The following is a 13,269-nucleotide window of genomic DNA, read 5'->3' as shown; positions in this document are numbered from 1 at the left end:
GTATAAATTGAAATTTTTATCTTTTCAGTAGTACCTCAAGGATCTCATTTAGGACCCTTCTTATTTATTTTTTTATTAACGATAAATAAAATGTAAACTCTCAAACGTAAACGTAACAAAATGTCTCCCTTTTTTCCACTTTAACCTGTAATTGTCCTTGGTGTATTTCCTAACCTGGAAAAGTGCCCTCAAGGAAGTTTAGCGCTTTCCAGGGTTCTTTGTTTCTTTAGACGACAATATTTTTTTAGGCATTCCTTTTATTTTTTTTTCAGCAGAAAAGGAAGACATCAAATTTAATGATGATTGTCATGATAATCGATCTTATCTCACTCTAACCTTAAAATGGCACATGTTATCTTGTTAAAGGATCATTGATTTGCACAAATATAAATAAATAAAGATTAGAGATACCAAAGTGTATTTGTTTATGAATTTATTTTAAATACTCTAAATAGTAAATGTAGCTGAAAACAAATTAAAAGAAATAAAAATTGGTGTTATGTGGAATACATCTAACCATCAGTCAAGGAAAGAAGGAACAATTCTGGCTAGATTGAGAATAGGGCATACTAGATTAATGCACGTTCATTTAATGTCTAAAGAACCCTTCAATATGTTCAGTTTGTCACCAGTCACCATCGAACATATTTTCACCAATGCACAAAATTTGCTCGAACTCTAACTTTATCTGACGTACTAAAGATGGCCGAACGACAATAGACAAGCCATTTAAATTTTTGTACAATACGAGACTTAGCTACAAGATGTGACAGTGCACCAAACATACTGTGAGACGACTTGGTCGAGTCCCGCTAGCCGCTTTTGGGTGTCGGGGGATTGGTGCGTTGAGGCACATGAATTGGACCTTTGAAGCTGGGATGAACGTGGATGCTGGCACTAGTACGACTGCCATGAATGTCAAATTTTTTTTTAAAATAGGGAGAGGTACTGGTCGTAGATGTCTCTTTCATTGTTCCATTCCCCCTGGGTGCTTGATCTGCCGGCCCTCAGCTCAGCAGCATCATTCAAAACTTGCTTATTAGCTTAGGTAATGTAGATTTTTATTTCTACATCTTTTCCTGATTTTCATTGTCACCATATGTTTCCACCAATAAGCTTGAAAGTCGAATTAAATAAATTTAATTATTTTGTACTTTTTTATACATAAAATGTGAAGCATATCATCATGGGTGCGTGGAAATCAAGTGGTCGATGGGTTTCAAGCAGTGTAGTGATGTTAAATTAAACAAATATAAAATTTTAAATGTTGAGGAATTCTAATTTTCTAAATGACATTACATATGTATATTTTACATAACATACATATTTATATGACTATTAATGTGTGGCAACAATTAGTCTGGGAGCTGCTAAAACACTATATTTATAATAATAAAATTCTTTACAAAATATAATGAATATTTCTGACAACTCTATCAATTTTTAAAATTTGCATTTCTCTTGCAAGGCTGAAAGGCTAAATGAACTAAGGAGGGAGGAAAAATAGAAATAATGTAACAATGAAAACTTTTTCACTTGTTAAAATACTTACAAAAATACAATTTAAACATTTTTGTGCCAATTTCCCCAGGCTTTTTGAAATTTATTATTATATTTAAATATTTGTGTGTTAAAGTATTCTTGCTACAGATCATTGAATAGGACCGCATTAAAAAAAATTGTATATCGATAAAAGTGCCCCTCATAATGCTGTAAATCAACATGAACAAATGTTTGTTATAAAAATAATCCAAACAGCTGTGCTTAAATGTTCAGACCAGATGGATTATGTCATGAAATAGTATATTCGTTCAAAATTATCAGTCATGTTCCATAGGGTTGCAGCCAGGATATACCAGGGGAACAACTTTTGCCCTGTGAATGCCCCTTGACTGTTTAACATGCTCATTGTCACTTTCATCGCTATTTCGTTAACAGCCTATTTGCTAGTAAGTAAATCTATTACTTTAAGTAAAAACACAGGCCGTGTTTGTTTGTCAAGTAAAATTGTGTCTTTGAAGCCTGTCTTATTCTAGGTGAGCAAGTTTTGGAAAGACTTAGTGTCGATCGGTGATATTATCAAAACAGAAATACAGTACAGCACTCTGAGGGAACATTCATCAATTTTGCTCGATGTAAAGACAATTTGTATATTTGAATGTAATTTGAGGTCTTTTTTTTAATTTTTTTTTTTTAAACAGACAGGCGAGTTTGAATATTACCAGGAGGAATCTAGCAATGGGGGACAACTTTGTGCTGTAGAAAATCAAGAGGTAAGCCATAGTCTGATAATTCAACCATTATCCCTCAGCTTGAGCAGACAAAAATTTATTTTGACAAAATTAACAACTATTTATTATAGTTGATGTCAAGATCGGAGGAAGCGATTGCAGGGATACATGATAGCCTGACACAATTACAAACTTACGCAGATGAGGTTTTTTTTTTTTTTGTTACACAATCTATCTTTTACTGATTTCCATTGTTTCACAGAGCAAAGACGGCTACAAATTTACTATATTACAGCTTCTTCAAGGGTTGAGGATTTTGGAAAAATCTCTGAAGGTATTTTGACAAAATGCTCCTTTTAAGCAGAGCTGATCAAGGAAATTTTAACCTTTTTCAGGACCATCCTTTAGTCGCGTCAGCATCCACGTTAGAAGAAGAGCATTACTAACACTACAAAAACATTCTCTTTTTAATCTCAAGACATATAAATTAAGGTAAACGTATTTTAATTTTATAAATATGACCGAGACTAGTCAGATTTCTGAAATCAACAAGGGGCAAAGAAAATCAAAGGAAAATCAACTTAAAATATTCCTTTTGATTATAAATATAAAAATCGACAACTGAAAAACTGCAATCATAAATGTTCCCGATATTTGATCCTTACAAAAACATATGAGCACAAATTCAGCAAAGAATACAGGCTTAACCCTGGCAGGAGTAAAGTAACAGACAAAAATAGCACCGGAGAAAAATACAAACAAGAAGTACAAATAGAACATATGACAATGATAGGCAGACTAATAAACAAAGTATTCAAAAAAAAAAAAAAATCAACCTCATACACACATAAAAAGGTGGTTTAACCACTGAATACAACTAATCAGACTTAACCATAATAACCCCCTGATGCTAAAAATGCAATAAAAAAATTTAAAAGAAAATGGCAGCAGGTTGTTCTCATTGCCCCTGCGATACATAGGTTTGCTAGTCTTTGTATGCTGCCTAATGTTTGGGTAGCTGCTTTTTGTTGAGCTTTGTTCCACCGATGAAAGTGGGACTAAGGTTATTCAAGAATGAACTACAGATGAACTTAACATTCAAAATACTCTACTTGTTTTGGTCTTGCTGTTTCTACTTTTTTTGTTATTGAAAAATAACAAAATCACCTCTGAAGATGTTGAGATGCAGAGTTTGACAGACCACAGATCAAAGTAGGGAAGAAAGTGGGACTAAGGTTATCCAAGAATGAACTTAACATTCAAAATACTCTACTTGTTTTGTCCTTGTTGTTTCTACTTTTTTTGTTATTGAAAAATAACAAAACCACCTCTGAAGACGTTGAGATGCAGAGTTTGACAGACCACAGATGAAGCGTAGTGTACGTAGCGAGGAAAGTGGGTATGGTATGGTGGAAAGGGTAGTAGGAAGAGGGATTTGTATTCCCCAGGCACTGCAGTCTTCTTGTAGGATCATTATACCTTCCTAGTTCCTTAGTTCAGTCAATAGACTCAATCCTTCTTCTTAGAAGTATCAGGTCATTGACTGTAGTTGCTGCAATAAGTCTTTTTCGTACGTTAGGTTAAACCTCCATTGAGGTGTTGCTTCGCATTCGAAGATGATATGAGTGGCTGTTTCCTCCTCCTCATTACATAATCTGCAGGATCATCGCTGTATATACCCATGCTGTGTAGATGTTTTCTCAGATACCAGTGACCGGTTAGTAGTCCCACCACTCCTCTGAGTTTTGCCCTCTCCAATTGCAGCAGTGTTTTTGCCATTCTTGGTGAGGGTTGTTTCATCATAAGTTTACTATGTCTAGCACCGCTAGAGTTTATCCACTTCTCTTTTTGTTTTGCTTGGATCCATTCTGCGATGGAGGATTCTATGTTTGTTTTTGTTATCCCAAGGATGTATGGTCTTGCAAATCCTCCTCTGGCCAGTTTGTCTGCTTCCTCGTTACCCAAAATTCCCCTGTGCCCTGGCACCCAAGTTATCATCAGGTTGTTGTGTTTTCCCAGGTTTTGGAGATTTTGGATGCATTCACTGACTAGTTTTGATGTAATTCTTTTACATGCTAATGCTTTAATAGCTGCTTGGCTGTCTGATCTTATGAGGATTTTTTTCTCAGTATAACCTCTTCTAAGATTTTCCAGGGCACAAGCACTGATGGCATGTATTTCCGCTTGAAAGACCGAAGTGTACTTCCCTAATGAGTTTGATTGCTCATATTTTGGGCTTGTACAGAAAATGCCTGATCCGGTTCCTTCGTTTGTTTTGGAGCCATCTGTGTACCATATCATTGTATCTGATGCTCTCCTGTGTTCTTCCTCTCCTTTATAGTCTGTTGAGACTTTATAGGAAGTTGTGAAGATTGTTTCTGGGATCATTAGTCAGTCCCCATTTCTAATAATGGGTGTCTGATTTTGTTGATTATGGTTGTATGCCCGAATTGTTTAATTCCTCTCCAATTTAATTGTTTTTGGAGCCTAAATGAGCTTTTCCTAGCCTCTTCTTGTATGAATATTTCTAGTGGAGGTAGGTTTAGCAAGGTTTCTAATGAGTTTGTAGGGGTTGTTCTCATCGCCCCTGTGATACATAGGTTTGCTAGTCTTTGTATGCTGCCTAATGTTTGGGTAGCTACTTTTTGTTGAGCTTTGTTCCACCGAGGAAAGTCCAAGAATGAACTACAGATGAACTTAACATTCAAAATACTCTACTTGTTTTGTTTTTGTTGTTTCTACTTTTTTTGTTATTGAAAAATAACAAAACCACCTCTGAAGATGTTGAGATGCAGAGTTTGGCAGACCACAGACCAAAGTAGCTAGGAAAGTGGGACTAAGGTTATCCAAGAATGAACTACAGATGAACCTAACATTCAAAATACTCTAATTCTTTTACAAACCAATATAAATGAGCAAATAAGTTGCAAAGCATAAAAATTGTCTTGTGCTTGTTGGTTTGCAACTGTAGATTCAATGGCATCAATAAATTAAAAATTACTGAAACTCTGTTTCATTTAATGGCCAGTTTTACATATTTTTATGTACATATTGCAAATAGGAAAAGCTTGGTAAATAATAAGCTTTCCTATAATGCTTTCATAATATTAACGAAGTAATCTATTTGCAAGATTTGGCAGACCCAGGGTGTTTTGGGACATTGAGCAGACCTCACAATTCGGCCTTTTTTAAAATGTTAAATGAAATTTTATGAATTGATGCAGTCAGTAAGAAACATCAAGCAAGGATGCTATCTATCGGTGCGATACTGTATAATAAGCTATCCATAGTAACCATCTGGTGTAGTTCCTATTAAGCGAAGTTGATCCTTTTGTTCAGTTTGCAGAGTTTGTGCCGCAATATGCTTTCTTTTATTAATTTACTTTCTTGTTTGCTTTTGAAGTGAAGTTAGCTTTGTTAAGTGATTATTTGTGTTTTAGATTTCAGTTTTTCGCTTGCTCTGAATTAAAGAATGGATCCGTACTATAAAATGTGGCAACAGGGGCCACCGCCATCACCGCCTCCGGTTCAGCAGCTGCCAATGTTGCCCGCTCAGTACCCATTTCCCCAAGTGAATTTCCATGGGAATCCGAATGGCGACGAGTTGAAGTATCCGAAGAAGGAGTTCTATCCACCTTACCAAGAACCCAACAGGATGAACTATTCTCTGGTGCCATATGCACTGCAACCGCCGCCACCTTACGGAAGGCCGCTACCACCCACTCCACCTCCGCCGCACCAAATGATGCCATTGCTACCGCCACAACCGCAGCTGATGCCTCCGTTGACGCCTCCGGCACAGATGCTGCCTCCGTTGCTGCCTCCAATACCTCTACCTTACATAATGAACCAACCTTACCAGTACAACTGGAACCTCAGGTACAAGTGGTACCCTCCGCCTATGGTCAACTGGCAGGTGAGACCTTTTGTGTACCAACCGCCTCTTCAGCAACACTATTCCATCGCGTCGAACATTCAAGAGCCGCCTCCGCGGCGAAAACCCTTCGGCCTTCCTTCCACTGGCACTTGGACTCGATTGTCGTCTGAAAATTTTGAGTTCAAACCTTCTCTCTACCCTGATGTAATTGAAATTACTTTATTATACTTATATAACTATATATTATCTCCATAGCAAACAGATAATTCCAAGTATGACAAAACTTCAGACACTGGAGGATGGATTGACAGTCATCAGATGCCTAGGTCCAACTTCATATCTACCATTAGATCTCAAACTGTGCTTATTTTGCAGTACAGCTCAGCTGATGATGTAACAAACTCTGGTAGTTGTATAGTTTCCTTTAATCTAATTACCTCTTGTAATCACTATAGTTGTGATGGCACCGGATGAACACACCCACACACCCTTTACTAAATTTACTGATTTATATATGCTCAAATATGCACATGTGTGTGAATACATACACACATGTACAGAGTTGAGTCAATCACTTCTCCCAGTCCACCTACAATTCAGCTTTGAAATTTGAAATGAATGGGCCTTGATGATCACCTACCGGTGCTGACAGGAGGTCAGACCTTGGTCTTATCTATCCTGTTATATCTTTATAGCATCGAGATTGGGGTCCAAGGGCTATCAACAGCTAGGCCATGTAAGCCCCAACACACTCAATTCCTAAATCCATTCACACACTCACTCACTCTTAAATACCACCTCTTTATTATACCTCTTTCCTATTATATATCATTCTACCTTTTTGTGGTAAAATACAAGGCCACATTAGGTTTTGGGGTGAATTCTCATACTGGCTCCTTTTTTGACCAACTTATTCATCCTCTCATTGCCGAACACCCAGGGACCCATGTGAGGGTGAGGTCACTAGTGTTACTGACTTCTCTCAGGGATTCCATACAATTCCATAAATTTTTTGCCTTTACCGCATGAAGGTAAGGCCTTAAATGTTGCCTGACTGTCAGAGAAAATAGCTATCTTTCAAGAATATATTCCAAGCCTTTTTATTTCTCTGCTGCAGTGTTTAGTTGCTATAATTTCAGACTGGAAAACTGTAGTGTATTTACCTGAGTTTAAAATCAATCTGGTCTTTGGATTCATCCCAAGGGCTCCAGCCTCCATTTATTTTTGAACTATAAGTATACCTGTAGGAGGTACTCCTCTGGCCCATTCTTCCCATTGATTGGCATGCTTAGTATGGCATCTGTCTGTATCTCCTCCCGGTTTCCATTGTTTGTGGACATGGCCTATCCTTGTAGATGGTGGTCTGTTTAAAAGCATGTTAGCTGCTGCTCTGGTTTCTCCTTAGAATAAAATATGAAGCGTGGAAGGTTTAACAACACCTCCTAGGCCGCATTAGCATTGGCTCTAGTGACACTTAGGCAAGCTTGTCTTTGGGTGCTACTTAATAGCCTCACTTTGTCTTGGAAAGTCTTGGTCAACCACACCACCGTTCCAGGTGTCAACATTGATTAGCTTTTAGCACACCTCCCTCAGGCAATTTTGGCTGTTTGGGTAGTTTTAATTGAATGTGGATTCCATGTGAGCCGCAGGTCTTGTGACACCCCTAAATATTTAGCTTCTTTTGAGAATGGAATCGGTGTCCCGCTTAGCTTTGGAATTTTTAGGCTTCCCGTTAATATTAGGAATAATTAAATAATTGAATAAATTCTGCTGTTTGGTTTGAAATTGTTTCTTAACTTGCTTAATTCTAGGTATCTTCAGACAGGTTCAGACCAAGACCAAAATGCTGTTGGTTTAAAGCAAAGAAAGTTTAGATTGTCACTATGCGTGTCTTTATACAACATTTTGACATGTTCTAGATATTTTATCCTTGTAGTTTGGTCGTTTCCCATAATTTTTGTCTTTCAAGTGTTTTACTCTCCTCAGACTCTATGAAGAACACCTGTGAACACACGTTGAACCATTGTTGGATTTGTCTAGTTAGGGTCAATCAGTTCATTCTTTGTTGGCTTGGTTTTGATTTTTGAACATCCACCTCAGGCCGTTACTGAGGGTACTTCAAATCATTTGAAATTAACAACTATGAAGCAGGTTAGGGATGGTTAGGGGTAATGTAAATGCCTTTATGGGATCTTCTAATTCTGCTTTTGGCGGCTGTCAACTTTTCTTCTTTTCCCCCCTAAAACTTATGTTCTTCTTGGCTGTGAAGCTTCAGCTTTCGGTTTGTAGTATAACGATGTCGAATTTTTTCAGCCGAGCGTGAACTTCGGCGTTTTCGGCCAAAGCCAGCTCGTAAGCCTGGGCCTGAGAAATCTGACGAAGAAAGACGTGTCTTTCCCACCGGCCAAGTGCGAAGAGACAACCAGTTTTAAAAACGAAGAAATCGACAAAAACGTATTCCCAGACGCGTTGCCCTCGTTGATGCAGATGCTGTCCCGCGGGCCCCTCTCCTCGTTGTCCAATATAAAAATCGAGACTCCGCGAGGCACGGAATGTTGGAGGCCGCTCAATCAGATTCATTCCAAATCGAGGATTAAATCCGAGCAGAGGAGAGATGTAAGTCCGGCGAGCTCATTCTGGCAAACAACGCCGATGGCAAATTCACAATTTAAGGTTTTCAGGGAGGGGAACCGTGAAATGCAAGAAAACGACTTACAAATCGGGCCGGAAAAAGACGATTCCCAAAGTATGTACCCCCTTTCCGGCGATAGTCAATTCAAGTTACCATCAAAAAAGTTGATCGGAATCGAATCTGAGTACGTTTTAAAAGTGGAGAATTACGAAAGTTCCAGTTGTCCATCGCAGCCGGAGAAAATGGAAGACGAAGTGATGAAGATGGTCAGCGCGGCCTCCTCGCTCATCGTGCCCCATCCGTCCAGCAACCCGTACATGAACTCGCCTCTTCCGGACGAAGAAGGGCAGTACCAACTGAAATCGAAATCCTCGAAACTCGAAGAGCATTCGACCTCGTCTTCTACGAGCCAGACGAGCGAGAACATTACGCCGGAATCCTTCGCCCAGGGCGACAGGGAGAAGCCCAAAGTCAAACTGCACGCCAAGCACATCGAAGAAGTCACCGTCAACATACTGACCATGTTCGCTCACCACGAGGGGCAAGACGATTCCGGGTCTGGAAAATGGAATCCCGAAAGGATAGTCGATCTCGGGACGGACACAGAGACCAACATAAAGTCCGTACAGTTTTGTCCTTTATTTTAAACTTTCAATGGATCGTTCTTTTAATCCTCGTCTTTCCGTTTCAGGTTCCTCATGCACCTTCTGACTTCGGACATACAGGAACTGGGCAGGAGTTTGACGAGGAGGCAGAAGCGAGACTTGGCGGGCATGATCGAAGTCCAACTCGGTAGGTTTAAGCTCACTGGCTCGTCGTGGGCGTCCGTCTGCGAGGATATCGTCAACGGGCTCAACAACCGGATCGTCCTTCTGGAAAAGCTCATGCCGCACTTCGCCCACTCGAAAGAGGTCGAGTACAGCTGAGAGCGTTTTCCACAAAGTAAGGAAATCGTCGGAAGCGTTTCTGTTTACTCGAATGGCTGCTTCCTAACAATTTTCCCATGAAAATCAAAATAAAACATGTTAATTTCAAATGCGTTCTTCTAAAATCATTTCCTGGGAAATTTTAATTTTTTTTCGTGAAACCATCACCGAAAACCCCTTTTCAAACGGCGAATGTCCCGAAAAAGGTCCAGAAAAATTCTTTAATTTTTCTTTCCATAAATAAGAGGGCTAATAAAATTTTATTAATGACATGTTTGTATAATGTACATTATAAGCGAGTCTTTCAAGTTTATAACATTTTCCCCAAAACGTCGCAAACTTTGATGACAATCACGTCTAGTAACCGCATTTAGATTCCCTCTTGGAATCTGCGGAGTGATGGAACTGTAGTTTGGTCGTTTCCGATTAGTTTGATATATCTATACTTGCTACTTTGGTCTACCAGACGCGTTTTAACGTTTCGCCATCTTCACTGCCGAATCAGGTGTTTCAAAGTCCATGGTTTCGTTAATGGACATTGGATTGGACGATAGCTCAAGTGGTAGAGCAGCGGCGTATTTAGCCGAAGGTCGTGGGTTCGAATCCCGCTCGTGACACGCCTTTTTTATCTCAACCAATAATTATGGACCATGTTGAGATTCATACTTGAAGACTATGCTTGGCAAAGGCAGAGACGTAGCAACACGTCCTACGTGAACGCAAAGCCTAAAACGCCATAAGAAATTGATACCTAGAAAATTGCTCACGTTCATAAAGGAAAATGCATGTTTTAAATAAATATGGACATAAAGGTCAATCCGGAACATATCTACTTAGGTCGTAAGTTTCCACGGGTCAGCTGATTAATGGTAGGAAGAAGAATCGACATCGGGACACGTCCTGTAACGACTAATCCTTGATCCCGTACACCAACTTTCAAAACGCAATAAAGTTGTTTTAAATTAGCAAAATGGCATCTAAAAAAAAAATCTTTTTAAATAGTGCAGTTTTCAAGGTTCGGCTAAATACGCCGTTGCTCTACCTCGAGCTATCGTGACTTCTATCCACTTCCCACCTCAACCCAACCTTTTGCCATTTTCCAATGCTCGTGTGTCGAAGACACGATAGTTCAAGTGGTAGAGTATTTAGCCGAAGGTCGTGGGTTCGAATCCCGCTCGTGACACTGACATTTTTATCTCAACCAAAATCTTAATTAAACAAAAACTAAAATGTTTTGCATGAAAGATAACAGCTAAAAAGTATTTATTATAATCCATAAATTAGATTTGAGGATTTAGCTTTGTTTACATAACAATCATGTGCAAAACTAAAACAAGTTTTCAAAATCTGCATTAATTTTGGACCAACCCAATACAATGAAATATTTAAGCTCTGAAGAGGGACCAGGGACTTGGCGCGAAACGCATTAGCAATTGAAATTACACTGACACGCAAAAAATTCCGCCCACTTGTAATATAACTTAATTTGTATATATTTTTGTATATTAATCAAAGTTTCAAGTTTTTTAACGTTTAATAATTGAGTTTTTTTCAAAGAGTAAAAAAAAAGTAAATTGCTAAGGAAAATGAAAAACAAAATTTAAAACAAAATGAAAAATGAAAACAAAAATCAGTTGGATGGAATTTTTTGCCTGTCAGTGTATATGGCATTAAATAAAATCCACCATATTTAGTATCCGACTGAGCAAATTACTTCTTTCAATTAATTACCATTTTTATGTAAGGTTTTGGTAGAAATGAAAAAGCTAGTGTCACGAGAGGGATTCGAACCAACGGAAAAAATGGCAAAAGGAGGGAAAATTCGGAAGGTTATAGGTTGAGATGGGTAGTTGGTGTCTGAGTGGATCGAAATCACGATAGCTCAAGCGGTTAGACCAGCGGCATATCGAATCCCGCTCATAACACTAGCTTTTTCTTTTCAACCAAAACCTTATATAAAAATGTTAATTAATTGAAAGGATAAAATAAAATGGTGTGTTTAATTAAAATAACTACCAACATTCTTAACGCTATGATCTTAAGATAATTTCATTATGGTACTGAATACGCTGCATTTTCCTTTTCCTCGACCATCTTCAGCAGTACTTTATTGTCTTGAGGTTTGTTTCGGTCGGTATGAAGTCTACCGTCTCTCGTGTTTTGTTTTGATCAAAATGGGGCTGTTGAAAAAGAGCCGTTGTTTCCAAAAGATTAAAACCTAATCTTAAAAGCTGCATAATAATAATAAAATGTGCGAGTTTGAAGACGCAACAAGCGCGTTACGATTGGCGCATGCCTCGCTCACGGTGGGGATTCGGGCCGTCTCCGTGAGGATGGCGGGTCGTGCTCGTGGTCGTCAGTCGGTGCCGGGCGAACGAGGCGATAAGTGCGTTGTGCCAGTGTCGGACCCGGTGGAAAGTGTTACGCGTGTTTTTTTTCTGTGTGTTCTGTGCCAGGGAGGCAGACGCCGTCGTGCTCAGACGGGATTAAAATGGTCAGAGCAGCGTCAAAGAAGATCATCTACCCGTGCAGGGTCGAAGGATGGCTCAACATGTTCGGTAATTAAGCATGATCAAAATTAAAAAAAAAAAATCATCGTATATTTTTTTAAATTATAGTTTGCGAGAATTATGAAAAATTTACCCATACAATAGTAAAATGATATCAAATTTACGAAAAATTATGTTATTTTTAGAAATTTTTATTTTTACGCTAAGTACACCACAAATCATTCTGATAGTTTGTCGAAAAAAAGTGTTTTTCGGGTTTATCTTATCCTCGTAGCTTATTCATCCGTGTCTTCAGTACTGTCCACTCTTATAACGGCATGGTCTTTTGCTGTACTTTCGCTTCATCGCTTTTTGAATTTTGTTACATTATGAACTTTGCACCTTTGCGAAATGTCGTTTTTCCTCCGTTACGATATTGTTTGTCTTGCCCGCGTGCAGGATCTACCTGTTTCGGTTCTCAATGGGCCTTGAAACGGATCCCGGGACCAAGTACGTGACATAAAAGCTTTTGACGACTTTGCGGCCGGGCTGGGAAAGTACCTTAAGAAATTTAGAGCTTCTTGACTTTTCAACTTGATAAATAAACTGCATTCCTTTTGTGAGATTTCCCCCTATGCTCAGCGGGGTGAACCTATGGTTTGACAATTACGCATCTTCTTGGTCCGTCCATCCTCACTGAATTTTGCCATTTTCAGTGTTTGGGTGATTTTTAGTTCATAACTTAAAACTTTAGGGTGATTTCTTGTTAATAACTTGGCCTGGCTAGCTACGTTAAATTGTGAGATTTCCTCCTGTACACTGCGAGATGTATACCCATAGTTTGATAGTCACCCATCATCTTGGTCCGCCTATCCTCGCTAAATATTGCCAATGAGGCGCGATTCGACATTTCGCTATCTTCAGTGTTTGGGTGATTTCTTGTTCATAACTTAACCTAGCTAGGTAATTTTGAGATTATATCTTGTGGTCTGCAAGATGATAAACCCATAGTTTGGTAGTTATCGTCTTGGTCCGCCTATCCTCGCTAAATTTTGTCAGTGTGATACGTTCAGGCATTTCGCCATTTTCAGTGTTTGGTGATTTCTTGTTCATA

General features: G+C 38.8%; 2 protein-coding genes across 8 annotated transcripts in view; both read left to right on the top strand.

Annotated features, from left to right (window-relative positions):
- Window positions 1-1,752: 1,752 nt before the first annotated feature.
- Window positions 1,753-9,776, top strand: LOC106672131 (altered inheritance of mitochondria protein 3-like). 4 transcript variants are annotated; one of them, XM_014403308.1, is made up of 10 exons: window positions 1,753-1,949; window positions 2,022-2,135; window positions 2,202-2,273; window positions 2,363-2,437; window positions 2,494-2,565; window positions 2,627-2,723; window positions 5,672-6,312; window positions 8,422-8,724; window positions 8,782-9,359; window positions 9,432-9,776. In XM_014403308.1, the coding sequence occupies exons 7-10, from the start codon at window positions 5,704-5,706 to the stop codon at window positions 9,664-9,666; spliced, it is 1,725 nt and encodes a 574-aa protein (XP_014258794.1). In that variant the 5' UTR covers window positions 1,753-1,949; window positions 2,022-2,135; window positions 2,202-2,273; window positions 2,363-2,437; window positions 2,494-2,565; window positions 2,627-2,723; window positions 5,672-5,703; the 3' UTR covers window positions 9,667-9,776. The 4 variants fall into 4 exon arrangements, with proteins under 4 accessions (XP_014258794.1, XP_014258792.1, XP_014258791.1 ...); XM_014403306.1 differs by having other exon boundaries at window positions 2,527-2,565; window positions 8,422-9,359; XM_014403305.1 differs by having other exon boundaries at window positions 8,422-9,359.
- Window positions 9,777-12,017: 2,241 nt separating this feature from the next.
- LOC106672093 (probable Ras GTPase-activating protein) overlaps window positions 12,018-13,269 on the top strand; it is a 588,817-nt gene continuing 587,565 nt past the window's right edge. For all 4 annotated transcript variants that reach the window (XM_024225219.1, XM_024225218.1, XM_024225217.1 and 1 more), the window contains exon 1: window positions 12,018-12,224. In XM_024225219.1, coding sequence (XP_024080987.1) covers window positions 12,158-12,224 — 67 coding nt within the window. In that variant the 5' untranslated portion in view covers window positions 12,018-12,157. The remainder of the gene's footprint in view (window positions 12,225-13,269) is intronic.

This window comes from Cimex lectularius, unplaced genomic scaffold, assembly GCF_000648675.2.
Source record: "Cimex lectularius strain Harlan isolate CLEC.00 unplaced genomic scaffold, Clec_2.1 scaffold93, whole genome shotgun sequence".
Taxonomy (NCBI): domain Eukaryota; kingdom Metazoa; phylum Arthropoda; class Insecta; order Hemiptera; family Cimicidae; genus Cimex; species Cimex lectularius.
Note: the sequence above shows the minus strand (reverse complement) of the source record. Positions and strands in the feature narration are given on the sequence as shown.